Below are 21,867 nucleotides of genomic sequence, written 5' to 3'. Positions count from 1 at the left end.
GAGGATCTTTGACTCGTGTTTATGCAGTTAGTCCTTAAAAAGAGCAGAACACTCCTGCCATATAGAGGATCTTTGACTAATGTTTTTGCAGCATGTTCTTAAAAAGAACAGAACACTCCTGTCATATAGAGGATCTTTGACTAGTGTTTTTGCAGTTAGTCTCTAAAAAGCGCAGAACACTCCTGTCATTTAGAGGATCTCTGACTATTGTTTTTGCAGGTAGTCTCTAAAAAGCGCAGAACACTCCTGTCATGGAGGATCTTTGACTAGTGTTTTTGCAGCATGTTCTTAAAAAGAGCACAACACTCCTGTCTTATAGAGGATATTTAAGCTATTATTTTTACAGTAGATCCCTAAAAAGAGCAGAACGCTCCTGTCATATAGAGGATCTTTGACTAGTGTTTTTGCAGTTAGTTCTTAAAAAGCGCAGAACACTCCTGTCATTTAGAGGATCTTTGACTAGTGTTTTTGCAGTTCTTAAAAAGCGCAGAACACTCCTGTCATTTAGAGGATCTTTGACTATTGTTTTTCTAGTTAGTCTCTAAAAAGCGCAGAACACTCCTGTCATATAGAGGATCTTTGACTAGTGTTTTTGCAGTAGGTCCTAGAGAGGAGTATGTTTGGGATAAAGTGGGCGTGTGTTGAGTTGCGCGACAAAAGTGTTTTGATGAAGTCAGCGAGGTGTAAAGATCATTCATGCCTTCCTTCAGTCAAAGATTTCCTGCAACACACAAAAGGCGATGAGGTGACGTTTCCAAAATAAAAGCGGACACTTCCTCCCGATGTGTCGCCACGCCTGACTCCCACTCCCGCCTACTTTGTGTTGCAGGTTTGCGGTCATGGCGTGCTGCTGGGCTCTGGACCCCGAGGAAAGACCCAAGTTCCAGCAGCTGGTGCAGTGTCTCACAGAGTTTCACGCCGCGCTGGGGGCTTACGTGTAACAGCCCCGCCCCCTTTTGGAAGAACAGCAGCACTAGAAGCTTCTAGTAGACTCTGTGTGCCTTTTTTCTACCCTCATGTTCTGTAGGAGGATGTTCTAGGACTCACCTGCTGGGTATGGCTGCCATCACCACACTAAGGACAATGTTCTAGGACTCACCTTGCTGGGTATGGCTGCCATCACCACACTAAGGACAATGTTCCAGGACTCACCTTGCTGGGTATGGCTGCCATCACCACACTAAGAAAAGTCACACAGCTTCTCTTTTTGCCGGATAATTCCACGCAATGTCGCACACCTCAGGTCAGTGCGGGACAGGAAGTACTGCTCATACACAAAGTCAACATCTGCTTGATTTTCACAATAAAACACTGCTTTGTATCAAGACTCCTGCGTATTTCACCCTTTGGTGTGTACAGTATGTCACCCTTTGGTGTGTACAGTATGTCACCCTTTGGTGTGTACAGTATGTGACCCTTTGGTGTGTACAGTATGTCACCCTTTGGTGTGTACAGTATGTGACCCTTTGGTGTGTACAGTACGTCACCCTTTGGTGTGAGTGTCACCCTTTGGTGTGTACAGTACGTCACCCTTTGGTGTGAGTGTCACCTTTTGGTCTGTACAGTATGTCACCTTTTGGTGTGAGTGTCACCCTTTGGTGTGTACAGTATGTGACCCTTTGGTGTGTACAGTACGTCACCCTTTGGTGTGAGTGTCACCCTTTGGTGTGTACAGTACGTCACCCTTTGGTGTGAGTGTCACCTTTTGGTCTGTACAGTATGTCACCTTTTGGTGTGTATGTCACCCTTTGGTGTGTACAGTACGTCACCCTTTGGTGTGAGTGTCACCTTTTGGTCTGTACAGTATGTCACCTTTTGGTGTGTATGTCACCCTTTGGTGTGTACAGTACGTCACCCTTTGGTGTGAGTGTCACCCTTTGGTCTGTACAGTATGTCACCTTTTGGTGTGTATGTCACCCTTTGGTGTGTACAGTACGTCACCCTTTGGTGTGAGTGTCACCCTTTGGTCTGTACAGTATGTCACCTTTTGTTGTGTATGTCACCCTTTGGTGTGTACAGTATGTCACCCTTTGGTGTGTATGTCACCCTTTTGTGTACAGTATGTCACCCTTTTGTGTACAGTATGTCACCCTTTGGTGTGTGTGTCACCCTTTTGTGTCTACAGTATGTCACACTTTTGTGTGTACATCACCCTTTAGTTTCTATAGTATGTCACCCTTTTGTGTCTACAATATGTCACACTTTGGTGTGTACATCACCCTTTAGTTTCTACAGTATGTCACCCTTTTGTGTCTACAATATGTCACACTTTGGTGTGTACATCACCCTTTGGTGTGGTCGTCACCCTTTAGTTTCTACAATACGTCACCCTTTTGTATGTGAGTCACCCTTTATACAATATGTCACTCTTTGGTGCGTACGTCACCCTTTGGTGTGGACGTCACCCTTTAGTTTCTACAGTATGTCACCCTTTTGTGTCTACAATATGTCACACTTTGGTGTGTACGTCACCCTTTGGTGTGGTCGTCACCCTTTAGTTTCTACAATATGTCATTCACCCTTTTGTATGTGAGTCACCCTTTATACAATATGTCACTCTTTGGTGCGTACGTCACCCTTTGGTGTGGTCGTCACCCTTTAGTTTCTACAGTACGTCACCCTTTAGTTTCTACAGTATGTCACCCTTTTGTGTCTACAATATGTCACACTTTGGTGTGTACGTCACCCTTTGGTGTGGTCGTCACCCTTTAGTTTCTACAATATGTCAGTCACCCTTTGGTATGTGAGTCACCCTTTATACAATATGTCACTCTTTGGTGCGTACGTCACCCTTTGGTGTGGTCGTCACCCTTTAGTTTCTACAGTACGTCACCCTTTAGTTTCTAAAGTACATCAACCTTTGGTGTGTACCTCACCCTTTGGTGTGTACCTCACCCTTGGGTGTGTACCTCACCCTTTGGTGTTTATGTCACCCTTTAGTTTCTATAGTACATCACCCTTTGGTGTGTAAGTCACCCTTTAATTTCTACAATATGTCACTCTTTGGTGTGTACGTCACCCTTTGGTGTGTACAGTAGGTCACCGTTTGGTGTGGTCGTCACCCTTTAGTTTCTACAGTACGTCACCCTTTGATGTTTACGTCACCCTTTGATGTTTACGTCACCCTTTGATGTTTACGTCACCCTTTGTTTACGTCACCCTTTGGTGTGTATGTCACCCTTTAGTGTTTATATCACCCTTTGGTGTGTATGTCACCCTTCAGTTTCTACACTATGTCACTCTTTTTTGTGCGTACGTCACCCTTTGGTGTGTAAGTCACGCTTTGGAGAATAAGTCACCCTTTGGTGTGGTCGTCACCCTTTAGTTTCTACAGTACGTCACCCTTTGGTGTTTATGTTACCCTTTAGTATCTACAGTATGTCAACCTTTGGTGTGTACGTCATCATTTAGTTTCTACAGTATGTCACCCTTTGGTGTGTACATCACCATTTAATTTCTACAGTACGTCACCATTTGGTGTGTACATAACCATTTAATTTCTACAGTACATCACCCTTTGGTGTGTACGTCACCATTTACTTTCTACAGTACGTCACCATTTGGTGTGTACGTCACCATTTACTTTCTACAGTACGTCACCATTAAGTGTGAACGTCACCATTTACTTTCTACAGTACGTCACCCTTTGGTGTGTACATAACCTTTTAATATCTACAGTACGTCACCATTTGGTGTGTACATAACCATTTAATTTCTACAGTACGTCACCCTTTGGTGTGTACGTCACCATTTTATTTCTACAGTACGTCACCCTTTGGTGTGTACATAACCATTTAATTTCTACAGTACGTCACCCTTTGGTGTGTACGTCACATTTACTTTCTACAATACGTCACCCTTTGGTGTGAACGTCACCATTTACTTTCTACAGTACGTCACCCTTTGGTGTGAAGGTCACCATTTGGTGTGTACGTCACTATTTACTTTCTACAGTACGTCACCCTTTGGTGTGTACGTCACCATTTACTTTCTACAGTACGTCACCATTTGGTGTGTACGTCACCATTTACTTTCTACAGTACGTCACCATTTGGTGTGTACATCACCATTTACTTTCTACAGTGCGTCACCCTTTGGTGTGTACATCACCATTTAATTTCTACAGTACGTCACCCTTTGGTGTGTACGTCACCATTTACTTTCTACAGTACGTCACCCTTTGGTGTGTACATAACCATTTACTTTCTACAGTACGTCACCATTTGGTGTGAACGTCACCATTTACTTTCTACAGTACGTCACCCTTTGGTGTGTACATAACCATTTAATTTCTACAGTACGTCACCCTTTGGTGTGAACGTCACCATTTACTTTCTACAGTACGTCACCCTTTGGTGTGTACATAACCATTTACTTTCTACAGTACGTCACCCTTTGGTGTGTACATCACCATTTACATTCTACAGTACGTCACCCTTTGGTGTGTACATAACCATTTAATTTCTACAGTACGTCACCCTTTGGTGTGTACATCACCATTTACTTTCTACAGTGCGTCACCCTTTGGTGTGTACATCACCATTTAATTTCTACAGTACGTCACCCTTTGGTGTGTACATCACCATTTACTTTCTACAGTGCGTCACCCTTTGGTGTGTACATCACCATTTAATTTCTACAGTACGTCACCCTTTGGTGTGTACGTCACCATTTAATTTCTACAGTACGTCACCCTTTGGTGTGTACATCACCATTTACTTTCTACAGTACGTCACCCTTTGGTGTGTACATAACCATTTATTTTCTACAGTACGTCACCCTTTGGTGTGTACGTCACCATTTAATTTCTACAGTACGTCACCCTTTGGTGTGTACGTCACCATTTACTTTCTACAATACGTCACCCTTTGGTGTGTACATAACCATTTAATTTCTACAGTACGTCACCATTAAGTGTGAACGTCACCATTTACTTTCTACAATACGTCACCCTTTGGTGTGAACGTCACCATTTTCTTTCTACAGTACGTCACCCTTTGGTGTGAACGTCACCATTTGGTGTGTACGTCACCATTTACTTTCTACAGTACGTCACCCTTTGGTGTGTATGTCACCATTTAATTTCGACAGTACGTACCCCTTTGATATGTACATAACCATTTACCTACTACAGTACGTCACCCTTTGGTGTGAACGTCACCATTTGGTGTGTACGTCACCATTTACTTTCTACAGTACGTCACCTTTGGTGTGAACGTCACCATTTACTTTCTACAGTACGTCACCATTTAGTGTGAACGTCACCATTTACTTTCTACAGTACGTCACCATTTAGTGTGAACGTCACCATTTACTTTCTACAGTACGTCACCATTTGGTGTGAACGTCACCATTTACTTTCTACAGTACGTCACCCTTTGGTGTGTACATAACCATTTACTTTCTACAGTACGTCACACTTTGGTGTGAACGTCACCATTTAGTTTCTACAGTACGTCACCCTTTGGTGTGAACGTCACCATTTTCTTTCTACAATACGTCACCCTTTGGTGTGAACGTCACCATTTACTTTCTACAGTACGTCACCCTTTGGTGTGAACGTCACCATTTGGTGTGTACGTCACCATTTACTTTCTACAGTACGTCACCCTTTGGTGTGTACGTCACCATTTAATTTCTACAGTACGTACCCCTTTGATGTGTACATAACCATTTACTTTCTACAGTACGTCACCCTTTGGTGTGAACGTCACCATTTACTTTCTACAGTACGTCACCATTTGGTGTGTACAAAACCATTTAATTTCTACAGTACGTCACCCTTTGGTGTGTACATAACCATTTAATTTCTACAGTACGTCACCCTTTGGTGTGTACGTCACCATTTACTTTCTACAATACGTCACCCTTTGGTGTGTACATAACCATTTAATTTCTACAGTACGTCACCATTAAGTGTGAACGTCACCATTTACTTTCTACAATACGTCACCCTTTGGTGTGAACGTCACCATTTTCTTTCTACAGTACGTCACCCTTTGGTGTGAACGTCACCATTTGGTGTGTACGTCACCATTTACTTTCTACAGTACGTCACCCTTTGGTGTGTATGTCACCATTTAATTTCGACAGTACGTACCCCTTTGATATGTACATAACCATTTACCTACTACAGTACGTCACCCTTTGGTGTGAACGTCACCATTTGGTGTGTACGTCACCATTTACTTTCTACAGTACGTCACCTTTGGTGTGAACGTCACCATTTACTTTCTACAGTACGTCACCATTTAGTGTGAACGTCACCATTTACTTTCTACAGTACGTCACCCTTTGGTGTGTATGTCACCATTTAATTTCGACAGTACGTACCCCTTTGATATGTACATAACCATTTACCTACTACAGTACGTCACCCTTTGGTGTGAACGTCACCATTTGGTGTGTACGTCACCATTTACTTTCTACAGTACGTCACCTTTGGTGTGAACGTCACCATTTACTTTCTACAGTACGTCACCATTTAGTGTGAACGTCACCATTTACTTTCTACAGTACGTCACCATTTGGTGTGAACGTCACCATTTACTTTCTACAGTACGTCACCATTTGGTGTGAACGTCACCATTTACTTTCTACAGTACGTCACCTTTTGGTGTGTACATAACCATTTACTTTCTACAGTACGTCACACTTTGGTGTGAACGTCACCATTTAGTTTCTACAGTACGTCACCCTTTGGTGTGAACGTCACCATTTTCTTTCTACAATACGTCACCCTTTGGTGTGAACGTCACCATTTACTTTCTACAGTACGTCACCCTTTGGTGTGAACGTCACCATTTGGTGTGTACGTCACCATTTACTTTCTACAGTACGTCACCCTTTGGTGTGTACGTCACCATTTAATTTCTACAGTACGTACCCCTTTGATGTGTACATAACCATTTACTTTCTACAGTACGTCACCCTTTGGTGTGAACGTCACCATTTACTTTCTACAGTACGTCACCATTTGGTGTGTACAAAACCATTTAATTTCTACAGTACGTCACCCTTTGGTGTGTACATAACCATTTAATTTCTACAGTACGTCACCCTTTGGTGTGTACATAACCATTTACTTTTTACAGTACGTCACCCTTTGGTGTGAACGTCACCATTTACTTTCTACAGTACGTCACCCTTTGGTGTGTACATCACCATTTACTTTCTACAATACGTCATCCTTTGGTGTGTACATAACCTTTTAATTTCTACAGTACGTCACCATTTGGTGTGAACGTCACCATTTAATTTCTACAGTACGTCACCCTTTGGTGTGAACGTCACCATTTACTTTCTACAGTACGTCACCGTTTGGTGTGTACATAACCTTTTAATTTCTACAGTACGTCACCATTTGGTGTGAACGTCACCATTTAATTTCTACAGTACGTCACCGTTTGGTGTGTACATAACCTTTTAATTTCTACAGTACGTCACCCTTTGGTGTGAACGTCACCATTTACTTTCTACAGTACGTCACCCTTTGGTGTGTACATAACCATTTACTTTCTACAGTACGTCACCCTTTGGTGTGTACGTCACATTTACTTTCTACAATACGTCACCCTTTGGTGTGAACGTCACCATTTACTTTCTACAGTACGTCATCCTTTGGTGTGTACATAACCATTTACTTTCTACAGTACGTCACCCTTTGGTGTGTACATCACCATTTACTTTCTACAATACGTCATCCTTTGGTGTGTACATAACCATTTACTTTCTACAATACGTCACCCTTTGGTGTGAACGTCACCATTTACTTTCTACAGTACGTCACCCTTTGGTGTGAACGTCACCATTTACTTTCTACAGTACGTCATCCTTTGGTGTGTACATAACCATTTACTTTCTACAGTACGTCACCCTTTGGTGTGTACATCACCATTTACTTTCTACAATACGTCATCCTTTGGTGTGTACATAACCATTTACTTTCTACAATACGTCACCCTTTGGTGTGAACGTCACCATTTACTTTCTACAGTACGTCACCCTTTGGTGTGTACATAACCATTTACTTTCTACAATACGTCACCCTTTGGTGTGAACGTCACCATTTACTTTCTACAGTACGTCATCCTTTGGTGTGTACATAACCATTTACTTTCTACAGTACGTCACCCTTTGGTGTGTACATCACCATTTACTTTCTACAATACGTCATCCTTTGGTGTGTACATAACCATTTACTTTCTACAATACGTCACCCTTTGGTGTGAACGTCACCATTTACTTTCTACAGTACGTCACCCTTTGGTGTGAACGTCACCATTTGGTGTGTACGTCACCATTTACTTTCTACAGTACGTCGCCCTTTGGTGTGTATGTCACCATTTAATTTCTACAGTACGTACCCCTTTGGTGTGTACATAACCATTTCATTTCTACAGTACGTCACCCTTTGGTGTGTACGTCACCATTTAATTTCTACAGCACGTCACCCTTTGGTGTGTACGTCACCATTTAATTTCTACAGTACGTCACCCTTTGGTGTGTACGTCACCATTTAATTTCTACAGTACGTCACCCTTTGGTGTGTACGTCACCATTTACTTTCTACAATACGTCACCCTTTGGTGTGTACGTCACCATTTACTTTCTACAGTACGTCACCCTTTGGTGTGAACGTCACCATTTACTTTCTACAGTACGTCACCATTTGGTGTGTACATAACCATTTATTTTCTACAGTACGTCACCCTTTGGTGTGTACATAACCATTTACTTTCTACAGTACGTCACCCTTTGGTGTGTACGTCACCATTTAATTTCTACAGTACGTCACCCTTTGGTGTGTACGTCACCATTTACTTTCTACAATACGTCACCCTTTGGTGTGTACATAACCATTTAATTTCTACAGTACGTCACCCTTTGGTGTGTACGTCACCATTTACTTTCTACAGTACGTCACCCTTTGGTGTGTACATAACCATTTCATTTCTACAGTACGTCACCCTTTGGTGTGTACGTCACCATTTAATTTCTACAGTACGTCACCCTTTGGTGTGTACGTCACCATTTAATTTCTACAGTACGTCACCCTTTGGTGTGTACGTCACCATTTAATTTCTACAGTACGTCACCCTTTGGTGTGTACGTCACCATTTACTTTCTACAATACGTCACCCTTTGGTGTGTACGTCACCATTTACTTTCTACAGTACGTCACCCTTTGGTGTGAACGTCACCATTTACTTTCTACAGTACGTCACCATTTGGTGTGCACATAACCATTTAATTTCTACAGTACGTCACCCTTTGGTGTGCACGTCACCATTTAATTTCTACAGTACGTCACCCTTTGGTGTGTACGTCACAATTTACTTTCTACAATACGTCACCCTTTGGTGTGTACGTCACCATTTACTTTCTACAGTACGTCACCCTTTGGTGTGAACGTCACCATTTACTTTCTACAGTACGTCACCCTTTGGTGTGTACATAACCATTTACTTTCTACAGTACGTCACCATTTGGTGTGAACGTCACCCTTTAGTTTCTACAGTACGTCACCCTTTGGTGTGAACGTCACCATTTACTTTCTACAGTACGTCACCATTTGGTGTGAACGTCACCATTTACTTTCTACAGTACGTCACCATTTGGTGTGTACATAACCATTTACTTTCTACAGTACGTCACCCTTTGGTGTGTACATAACCATTTACTTTCTACAGTACGTACCCCTTTGATGTGTACATAACCATTTAATTTATACAGTACGTCACCCTTTGGTGTGTACATAACCATTTAATTTCTACAGTACGTCACCCTTTGGTGTGAACGTCACCATTTACTTTCTACAGTACGTCACACTCTTTGGTGTGTACATAACCATTTAATTTCTACAGTACGTCACCCTTTGGTGTGTACGTCACCATTTACTTTCTACAATACGTCACCCTTTGGTGTGAACGTCACCATTTACTTTCTACAGTACGTCACCCTTTGGTGTGAACGTCACCATTTGGTGTGTACGTCACCATTTACTTTCTACAGTACGTCAACCTTGGGTGTGTATGTCACCATTTAATTTCTACAGTACGTACCCCTTTGATGTGTACATCACCATTTACTTTCTACAGTACGTCACCCTTTGGTGTGAACGTCACCATTTACTTTCTACAGTACGTCACCATTTGGTGTGTACATAACCATTTAATTTCTACAGTACGTCACCCTTTGGTGTGTACATAACCATTTACTTTCTACAGTACGTCAACCTTTGGTGTGAACGTCACCATTTGGTGTGTACGTCACCATTTACTTTCTACAGTACGTCAACCTTTGGTGTGAACGTCACCATTTACTTTCTACAGTACGTCACCCTTTGGTGTGAACGTCACCATTTGGTGTGTATGTCACCATTTACTTTCTACAGTACGTCACCCTTTGGTGTGAACGTCACCATTTACTTTCTACAGTACGTCACCATTTGGTGTGTACATAACCATTTAATTTCTACAGTACGTCACCCTTTGGTGTGAACGTCACCATTTACTTTCTACAGTACGTCACCCTTTGGTGTGTATGTCACCATTTAATTTCTACAGTACGTACCCCTTTGATGTGTACATAACCATTTAATTTATACAGTACGTCACCCTTTGGTGTGTACATCACCATTTAATTTCTACAGGACGTCACCCTTTGGTGTGTACGTCACCCTTTGGTGTGTACATAACCTTATATTTCTACAGTACGTCACCATTTGGTGTGAACGTCACCATTTAATTTCTACAGTATGTCACCCTTTGGTGTGTACGTCACCATTTACTTTCTACAGTATGTCACCCTTTGGTGTGTACGTCACCATTTACTTTCTACAATATGTCACCCTTTGGTGTGAACGTCACCATTTACTTTCTACAGTACGTCACCCTTTGGTGTGTACATAACCATTTACTTTCTACAGTACGTCACCCTTTGGTGTGAACGTCACCATTTACTTTCTACAGTACGTCACCCTTTGGTGTGAACGTCACCATTTGGTGTGTACGTCACCATTTACTTTCTACAGTACGTCGCCCTTTGGTGTGTATGTCACCATTTAATTTATACAGTACGTACCCCTTTGATGTGTACATAACCATTTAATTTCTACAGTACGTACCCCTTTGATGTGTACATAACCATTTAATTTATACAGTACGTCACCCTTTGGTGTGTACATCACCCAGTGCCTTCCAACCGTTTGATCCCAAGGCAGCGTTTCCTTTCGAATGACATCCATATGCGTTCACTGAGAGACAATACTGATAAAGCTGGCGTGTGTCGGAACACTTCTCCTCATCTGGTATTCCCACAATCCTGGTCTTGTCCCACAGTAGAAGCCCAGCCTGCGTCACGTGTCTGTCACCCGGCACGGGTTCTTCAGGGTTCTTGGACGTGTCCTGTCTTACCAAAACTAACCTCCGATTAGGCTTCATGTCCAGCTCAATATCTTGTCCCTTGACTCCCAACAGTTGTCTTTCTTATTGTTTGGTCTCAGCCTGTCCATCGGACTGTGGTGACTCAGCGTCCAAGGTGTGGATATGAATCACCAGAAAGAACATTGCCTCACCATTAAGTCAGAACAGTATTTCTGACCTTCCTCCGAAGACACGCCCTCTTTTAGGGAAGGACATCTGTTATCAGCTGAGAGGAAGAGTCTGCTGGACGTAAACAATGCAGTCAGTATTTAACACATGTCAAAAGTTTCATTTTTTGAGCGTAAAATAGTGAGCCGTCGTTTGGACACAGCTGATTTAGACCCTCCAGGATTCTGCTGTCTCTTTTGGTAAATGCCTAAAAAATCAGTTTTTTCAGAAAGTTGCAGCAAAAGTTGCAAGATATTCAGGCTTTTTAAAAAAAAAATTCATAGTAGATCAGCTTGTGATTTTATGAATTTTGGTCTTCCTTGCGACCTTCACCTCAAAAAGCACATATCTGTCTGTTTTACGCCTGAAAACAGTCATTTATGTTCCGACACGTGACCTGCTCAGTGGGCTAGTGGTTAGAGTCTCCGCCCTGAGATCGGTAGGTCGTGAGTTCAATCCTTGGCTAAGTCATGCCAAAGACTATAAATATGGGACCCATTACACTTAGCATCAAGGGTTGGAATTGGGGGTTAAATCACCAAAAATGATTGCCTCCCACGGGCTGAACAAGGGATGTGTCAACATGGAGAGGACAAATTTCACCACACACCTAGTGTGTGTGTGTGTGTCTGTGTGTGTGTGTGTGTGTGAGAGAGACAATCATTGGTACTTTAAACCTCTAAAGGCTTAGTGGCCACATGCGTGGACAGCACCTTTTGAGCTCTTATTTCCAAACTTGTGTACACTACTGAATTGGGGTCTTATGGCCGCTTATGTGGACACCTATACTGCCATCTGGTGGTGTCAGAAGAGTGTAACATTGAATGTATTTTGAAAAAAACAGTAAAAATAAGAATTAGCCTTGCACATTGCATAATTATTTTTTTTTAACTTAAAAGTTCATAAATGAGTAAAGGCAGGTGGCCAAATACTTTTGGCAATATCGTGTATATATATCATACATTTGCTACCGCTTGTCCCTAATTGGGGTCGCTGTAATGTATATATATATATATTTTATTTTTTTTATTAAAAGTTCATATGTGAGTCAAGGCAAGTGGCCAAATACTTTTGGCAATACAGTGTATATACATCCATCCGATTTCTACAGCTTGTCCCTTTTTGGGGTCGCTGGAGTGTGTGTATATATATATATATATTTTTTTTATTTTATTTTATTTTTTTTTTTTACTTAAAAGTTCATAAGTGAGTAAAGGCAGGTGGCAAAATACTTTTGGCAATATAGTGTGTGTATGTATATGTATATATATATATATATATATATATATATATATATATATATATATATATATATATATATATATCCATCCATTTTCTATTGCTTCTCCTTTTTTGGGGTCACGGGAGTGTGTGTGTGTGTATATATATATTTTTTTTAAATTAAAGTTCATGTGTGGGTCAAAGTAGGTGGCCAAATACTTTTGACAATATAGTGTATATATATCCATTCATTTTCTACCGCTTGTCCCTATTTGGGTTCGCTGTAGTGTGTGTGTATGTATGTGTATGTATATATATATATTTTTTTTTTTTAACTTGAAAATTTATAAGTGAGTCAAGGCAGGTGGCCATATACTTTTGGCAATATAGTGTATATATCCATCCATCCATTTTCTACAGCTTGTCCCTGATTGGGGTCGCTGTATATACATATATATATATATATTTTTTTTTTTTTTTTCTAACTTAAAAATGTATAAGTGAGTCAAGGCAAGTGGCCAAATACTTTTGGCAATGTAGTGTATATATATCCATCCATTTTCTACCGCTTGTCCCTTTTTGGGGTCGCTGTAGTGTGTGTGTATATATATTATATATAGGTGTGGGAAAAAATCACAAGACTACTTCATCTCTACAGATCTGTTTCATGAGGGGTTCCCTCAATCATCAGGAGATCTCCTGATGATTGAGGGAACCCCTCATGAAACAGATCTGTAGAGATGAAGTAGTCTTGTGATTTTTTCCCACACCTACATTGCGCTCTACCACGGTATCGAGCACTATTCTCTGGATAATCCAATCAAGACATATATTATATATATATATTTTTTTTTAACTTAAAAGTTCATAAGTGAGTAAAGGCAGGTGGCCAAATACGTTTGGCAATATAGTGTGTGTATATATATATATATATATATATATATATCCATCCATTCACGGGAGTGTGTGTATATATATATATATATATATATATATATATATATATATATATATATACATGTTTTTTTTTTTTTTTAATTAAAGTCAAGGCAGGTGGCCAAATACTTTTGGCAATATAGTGTATATATATCCATCCATTCATTTTCTACCGCTTGTCCCTTTTTGGGGTCGCTGTAGTGTGTGTGTGTGTGTGTATATATATATATATTATATATATATATATTAACTTAAAAGTTTATGTGAGTTAAGGCAGGTGGCCAAATACTTTTGGCAATATAGTGTATATATATATATCCATCCATTTTCTACTGCGTCTCCCTTTTTGGGGTCATGGGAGGATATATATATATATATATGAGGTGGTATTTGTCCAGGGTGTATGCTGCCTTCTGCCCGATTGTAGCTGAGATAGGCACCAGCGACCCCAAAGGGAATAAGCGGTAGAAAATTGATGGATGGATATATATGTATATATATATATATATATAATATAAATACATATATATATTATTTTATTTGTATTTTTTTTAAATTAAAGTTAATATCTGAGTCAAGGCAGGTGGCCAAATAATTTTGGCAATATAGTGTATATATATCCATCCATTTTCTACTGCTTCTCCCTTTTTGGGGTCATGGGAGGATATATTATATATATATATATATATATATAATTTTATTTGTATTTTTATTAATGAATGTTAATATCTGAGTCAAGGCAGGTGGCCAAATACTTTTGGCAATAAAATATATATAAATGCATACATTTTCTACCGCTTCTCCCTTTTTGGGGGTTACGGGAGTGTGTGTGTGTGTGTGTGTGTATATATATATATATATATATATATATTAGACAACACTTTGTTAGCTCAGCGTATTATTACTTTGAAAATGTCATATTTTTTTCCATTACATCTGATTTTTTTTCTCTTTTTTTTTTCTCCCCTTATATTTCCAAAAATATTTTTCCGCACTTTGGACACACCTGACATAAATATTTAGATAAATGGATAAAAAAAAAAAGTTATCCATATCTCCTCCCTTCCAGTTAGCAACTTAGCCAGTTAGCTTTCCTGCCTGAAACAAATGGTGTAATTAGCATTAGTTTCCGGGGCTTGTAGCTCATTAGCTGCAATTAGTGTGGGAAAGTCTCAATAAAAACCCGCTCCTTACATCCACGAGTGTGGACATTTCCCGCCTGCGTGGAAGCTCACTGTGTACTTGACACGGACGACATGTTTGTCACGTGACTCAGTGGAGGAAGGCGGGACATTTTGTTCCGCGGTAATTACGCAGGGCCGTGACGTCACAGGCGCCGTTTAAATGCCGGAGGGAAAGACGCGAGACGTTTATCAGGCAGGCAGAGCAAAGTAGAGCAAAGTAGCTGTCAACACGCGGACTTGTCCACTCCTGCTCCACAACACTTGCCGACCATGTTCCGCAGCATTAAGGTAAGAGACGACACTTTCAACCACTTTACGTCACTATAGCTATTTGACGCCGGTCAACACTTTTTGGAATATTCCAGAAAAAGTCGACTTTTATTCCACCTCCACTCGTTCGAATCCGGCATGTTTTAAACGTTCATTTTATAAATGTTTCAAAACATTCACACATGCTTTTCTACACCAAAATTCATCTATTTATGATTATTATTATTATTGTTATTATTATTATTATTATTCAGATTTTGGCACGTTCTACCTTCCATTTTTCACCCGATTCAATCCGTTCCAGCATCAAACTGTTCAGCCTGTTCGGGAATTGCGGGCTTTCTCTTGATAAATTCCCAGATTTTCAAGAATTCCAGGTTTTCCTGGACAATTTCCCCATAAATGAATTGGACATTTTTCAAACTTCAACCATTTCCACATTTTTCAACCTATTCAAACCATTCCACCTTCAAAACATTCCACTATTCTGGAATTTTAAACTATCATTTTTCCAAGTTCAAATAAATTCCCTGAGTTCCGGGACATTTTTCCCATTTAAAAATTAATTGGTCAGTTTTCAAACTTCCACATTTTCAACCTATTCAAAACATCCCACTCATCCTGAAAATTTAAACTATCATTTTTCCAAGTTCAAATAAATTCCCTGAGTTCCGGGACATTTTTCCCATTTAAAAATTAATTGGTCAGTTTTCAAACTTCCACATTTTCAACCTATTCAAAACATCCCACTCATCCTGAAAATTTAAACTATCATTTTTCCAAGTTCAAATAAATTCCCCGAGTTCCAGTTTTTCCAGGACATTTTTCCCCATTCAAAATGAATTGGGCATTTTTCAAACTTCAACCATTTACCATTTTTCAAACTATTCAAAACATTCCACCTTCAACACATTCCACTATTCTGGAAATTTAAACTATCATTTTCCAAGTTCAAATAAATCCCCAGATTTCCCGGGATTCTGGGTTTTCCGGGACATTTTCCCCAATCAAAATGATTTGGCCTTTTTTCACACTTTCACCATTTCCACATTTTTCAACCTATTCAAACTATTACACATTCAACAAATTCCACCCTTATATAAATGTAAACAATAAGTATACCAAGTTCAAAAAAATTCCCGGAATTTTTTTTTCCAGGACATTATTCCCCATTCAAAATGAATTGGGCATTTTTCAAACTTCAACCATTTACCATTTTTCAAACTATTCAAAACATTCCACCTTCAACACATTCCACTATTCTGGAAATTTAAACTATCATTTTCCAAGTTCAAATAAATCCCCAGATGCGACTTGTCCAGGGTGTACCCCGCCTTCCGCCCGATTGTAGCTGAGATAGGCGCCAGCGCCCCCCGCGACCCCAAAAGGGAATAAGCGGTAGAAAATGGATGGATGGATTTCCCGGGATTCTGGGTTTTCCGGGACATTTTCCCCAATCAAAATGATTTGGCCTTTTTTCACACTTTCACCATTTCCACATTTTTCAACCTATTCAAACTATTACACCTTCAACACATTCCACCCTTATATAAATGTAAACAATAAGTATACCAAGTTCAAAAAAATTCCCGGAATTTTTTTTTCCAGGACATTATTCCCCATTCAAAATGAATTGGCCATCTTTCAAACTTCCACCATTTCAACATTTTTCAACCTATTCATAACTTTCCACCATTCTGGAGATTTAAACAATAATTATTTCAAGTTCAAATAAATTCCCAGATTTCCCAGGATTCTGGGTTTCCCGGGACATTTTCCCCAATCAAAATGAATTGGCCTTTTTTCACACTTTCACCATTTCCACATTTTTCAACCTATTCAAACTATTACACCTTCAACACATTCCACCCTTATATAAATGTAAACAATAAGTATACCAAGTTCAAAAAAATTCCCAGAATTTTTTTTCCCAGGACATTATTCCCCATTCAAAATGAATTGGCCATCTTTCAAACTTCCACCATTTCAACATTTTTCAACCTATTCAAAACATTCCACCATTCTGGAACTGTAAACTATCATTTTTCCAAGTTCAATTAAATTCCCTGAGTTGCAGGTTTTCCAGGACATTTTTCCCCATTCAAAATGAATTAAGCATTTTTCAAACTTCAACCATTTCCACATTTTTCAACCTATTCAAACCATTCCACCTTCAAAACATTCCACTATTCTGGAAATTTAAACTATCATTTTTCCAAGTTCAAATAAATTCCCTGAGTTCCGGGTTTTCCGGGACATTTTTCCCATTTAAAAATGAATTGGTCAGTTTTCAAACTTCCACATTTTCAACCTATTCAAAACATCCCACTCATCCTGAAAATTTAAACTATCATTTTTCCAAGTTCAAATAAATTCCATGAGTTCCAGTTTTTCCAGGACATTTTTCCCCATTCAAAATGAATTGGGCATTTTTCAAACTTCAACCATTTACCATTTTTCAAACTATTCAAAACATTCCACCTTCAACACATTCCACTATTCTGGAAATTTAAACTATCATTTTCCAAGTTCAAATAAATCCCCAGATTTCCCGGGATTCTGGGTTTTCCGGGACATTTTCCCCAATCAAAATGATTTGGCCTTTTTTCACACTATCACCATTTCCACATTTTTCAACCTATTCAAACTATTAAACCTTCAACACATTCCACCCTTATATAAATGTAAACAATAAGTATACCAAGTTCAAAAAAATTCCCGGAATTTTTTTTTCCAGGACATTATTCCCCATTCAAAATGAATTGGCCATCTTTCAAACTTCCACCATTTCAACATTTTTCAACCTATTCATAACTTTCCACCATTCTGGAGATTTAAACAATAATTATTTCAAGTTCAAATAAATTCCCAGATTTCCCAGGATTCTGGGTTTTCCGGGACATTTTCCCCAATCAAAATGATTTGGCCTTTTTTCACACTTTCACCATTTCCACATTTTTCAACCTATTCAAACTATTACACCTTCAACACATTCCACCCTTATATAAATGTAAACAATAAGTATACCAAGTTCAAAAAAATTCCCGGAATTTTTTTTTCTAGGACATTATTCCCCATTCAAAATGAATTGGCCATCTTTCAAACTTCCACCATTTCAACATTTTTCAACCTATTCAAAACATTCCACCATTCTGGAAATTTAAACAATAATTATTCCAAGTTCAAATAAATTCCCAGATTTTCCCAGGATTCTGGGTTTCCCGGGACATTTTCCCCAATCAAAATGAATTGGCCTTTTTTCACACTTTCACCATTTCCAAATTTTTTAATCTATTCAAACCATTCCACCTTCAACACATTCCACCATTCTGTAAATTTAAACAATAATTATTACAGGTTCAAATAAATTCCCAGAATTCCAGTTTTTCCAGGACATTATTCCCCATTCAAAATGAATTGGCCATCTTTCAAACTTCCACCATTTCAACATTTTTCAACCTATTCAAAACATTCCACCATTCTGGAACTGTAAACTATCATTTTTCCAAGTTCAATTAAATTCCCTGAGTTCCAGGTTTTCCAGGACATTTTTCCCCATTCAAAATGAATTAAGCATTTTTCAAACTTCAACCATTTCCACATTTACCATTTTTCAACCTATTCAAACCATTCCACCTTCAACACATTCCACCATTCTGTAAATTTAAACAATTATTATTCCAAGTTCAAATAAATTCCCAGAATTCCAGTTTTTCCAGGACATTTTTCCCCATTCAAAATTAATTGGCCATCTTTCAAACTTCCACCATTTAAACATTTTTCAACCTAATTCAAAACATTCCACCATTCTGGAAACTTAAACTATCTTTTTTCCAAGTTCAATTAAACTCCCTGAATTACAGGTTTTCTGGGACATTTTTCCCCATTCAAAATGAATTAAGCATTTTTCAAACTTCAACCATTTAAACATTTACCATTTTCAATCTATTCAAACCACCCATCCATCCATTTTTCTACCGCTTATTCCCTTTGGGTTCGCGGGGGGTGCTGGCGCCTATCTCAGCTACAATCGGGCAGAAGGCGGCATGCACCCTGGACAAGTCGCCACCTCATCGCAGCAGATTGTTTCCTTTGTTTAAAAATAGAACAAGCACATTTTGAGAATGTACAAATCATGTTATTTTTTTTTTACAATTACACCTACATGTTGCGGTTAATAGTATTATATCTTTAATTGTCGTTATTTATACTTCCTGAATAAATTATGTGATAATGTTCATCAGTCAACTTATTGGTGCTAATATTCAATCTATTAAGATAACAAAAATAATACCAAAATCTAATTACAGGATGTTATGTAGTTTGCTAATTTCCCGAGTGGTGCACAAACATGTGGTTCTTTTTAGGTTTTTTTTTGCATATGTAACATCTACAACGAAACAAATAATTGCCACTGCGACATCTAGTGGACACATTTAGAACAGCAGTTTTTTGCATTCAAAAATTTCGGCTTATTTTTATACTTAGCAAACTCATTCCTCAGGCCAGAAATAGCCAATTTGCTTAATTTACCTTTAACTCTGTTATTGTTAAAAATTAATTTATTTTTGTGGAAACACTGATCATCTTAATGATTTCTCACAATAAAATATATATAGAACCAGATAAATAACCCCCCCAAAAATGTGTATTTCCTTCCATCATTGCTTCGTACATTTTTTTTCCTTCTACGGAAGTTTTTTTTGTAGAGAATAAATGATGAAAAAAACACTTAATTGAACGGTTTAAAAGAGGAGAAAACACGAAAAAAATGAAAATAAAATTTTGAAACATAGTTTATCTTCAATTTCGACTCTTAAAAATTCAAAAGTCAACCGAAAAAAAGAAGAGAAAAACTAGCTAATTCGAATCTTTTTGAAAAAAATAAAAAAATAATTTATGGAACATCATTAGTAATTTTTCCTGATTAAGATTATTTTTAGAATTTTGATGACATGTTTTAAATAGGTTAAAATCCAATCTGCATTTTGTTAGAATATATAACAAATTGGACCAAGCTATATTTCTACCAAAGACAAATCATTATATCTTCTAGATTTTCCAGAATTTTTTTTTTAAAACAAATTCAAAATACTTTGAAATAAGATTTAGATTTGATTCTACAGATTTTCTAGATTTGCCAGAATAATTGTTTTGAATTTTAATCAGAATGAGTTTGAAGAAATATTTTGCAAATATTCTTCATCGAAAAAACAGAAGCTAAAATGAAGAATTCAATTAAAATGTATTTATTATTCTTTACAATAAAAAAATACATTTATATGAACATTGATTTAAATTGTCAGGAAAGAAGAGGAAGGAGTTTAAAAGGTATATGTGTTTAAAAATCCTAAAATCATTTTTAAGGTTGTATTTTTTTCTCTAAAATTCTCTTTCTGAACGTTATAAGAAGCAAAGTGAAAAAAATAAATGAATTTATTTAAACAAGTGAAGACCAAGTCTTTAAAATATTTTCTTGTATTTTCAAATTCTATTTGAGTTTTGTCTCTCTTAGAATTAAAAATGTCCAGCAAAGCGAGACCAGCTCGCTAGTAAATAAATACAATTTAAAAAATAGAGGCAGCTCACTGGTAAGTGCTGCTATTTGAGCTATTTTTAGAACAGGCCAGCGGGCGACTCATCTGGTCCTTACGGGCGACCTGGTGCCCGCAGGACCCCTGACTTTAAAATATATATATATATATATATATATATATATTAGCTGAGATAGGCACCAACGACCCCAAAGAGAATAAGCGGCAGAAAATGGATGGATGGATATATATGTATATGTGTGTGTGTATATATACATACACTTATATACATACGTGTATGTGTGCATATATGTATATGTACGTATATATAATTTGTGTGTGTGTATATATGTATATATATATATATATATATATATATATATATATATATATGCACATACATGTATATGTGTGAATATGTACGTATATATATTGTTTTTTATTGTGTATTGATGTATTTATATTCACACATATATAAATATACATATGTAAATGTCAAACTATTTTCAGTAATGCCAATCAACTTTCTTCTGTCCTGTCTTTTTTGTTTTTCTTACGTGAAACCGTCTGTGGGTGCTTTTTGATGGAGGGGTGCACAGCAGCACAAGAAGAGCGGTACATGCTTTCATGTTTTTCAAAGTGTCCGGAAAAAGTGGCCAGGTTTTTTTTAAATTTTATTTTCAAAGCAATCTAAAAAAGGGTCCCTCGTACTGCTATATCTTTTTATTCTCTGGCAGGCCCCGGGTGCATATGAGGTGTTGTAGGACGCAGGGTTACGATGCCATCTACTCTACGGCCAGCTAACAAAACACAGACAGTCCCATTATAATGTGTTCATGAGACAGATAGCGCTGTATCTTTTTTTTGTGTGTGTTTTAAACAACAAATATCGAGTAAAAAATCCATTGTAAAAACTAAAGACAATAAAAAAGAATGGTCATTTATTATTATGGGGCTTCACGGTGGCAGAGGGGTTAGTGCGTCTGCCTCACAATACGAAGGTCCTGGAGTCCTGGGTTCAAATCCAGGCTCGGGATCTTTCTGTGTGGAGTTTGCATGTTCTCCCCGTGAATGCGTGGGTTCCCTCCGGGTACTCCGGCTTCCTCCCACTTCCAAAGACATGCTCCT

At 38.3% G+C, this 21,867-nt stretch overlaps 2 protein-coding genes across 5 annotated transcripts in view; both read left to right on the top strand.

Moving 5' to 3' along the window:
• Positions 1–1,321, top strand: part of ryk (receptor like tyrosine kinase) — a 131,435-nt gene extending 130,114 nt beyond the window's left edge. For 2 of the 3 annotated variants that reach the window (XM_061887889.1, XM_061887888.1), the window contains exon 16: positions 830–1,321. In XM_061887889.1, the coding sequence (XP_061743873.1) occupies positions 830–941 (112 nt within the window). In that variant the 3' untranslated portion in view covers positions 942–1,321. The remainder of the gene's footprint in view (positions 1–829) is intronic. The other variant, XR_009804358.1, reaches the window with a different exon arrangement.
• A 13,753-nt stretch (positions 1,322–15,074) lies between these two features.
• slco2a1 (solute carrier organic anion transporter family, member 2A1) overlaps positions 15,075–21,867 on the top strand; it is a 41,629-nt gene continuing 34,836 nt past the window's right edge. For both annotated transcript variants that reach the window (XM_061888425.1, XM_061888424.1), the window contains exon 1: positions 15,075–15,223. In XM_061888425.1, the coding sequence (XP_061744409.1) occupies positions 15,206–15,223 (18 nt within the window). In that variant the 5' untranslated portion in view covers positions 15,075–15,205. The remainder of the gene's footprint in view (positions 15,224–21,867) is intronic.

The sequence above is a fragment of the Nerophis ophidion genome, linkage group LG26 (assembly GCF_033978795.1).
Source record: "Nerophis ophidion isolate RoL-2023_Sa linkage group LG26, RoL_Noph_v1.0, whole genome shotgun sequence".
NCBI classification, from domain to species: Eukaryota; Metazoa; Chordata; class Actinopteri; order Syngnathiformes; family Syngnathidae; genus Nerophis; species Nerophis ophidion.
The sequence above is the reverse complement of the archived record's forward strand: the minus strand, read 5'-3'. Positions and strand labels throughout refer to the sequence as shown.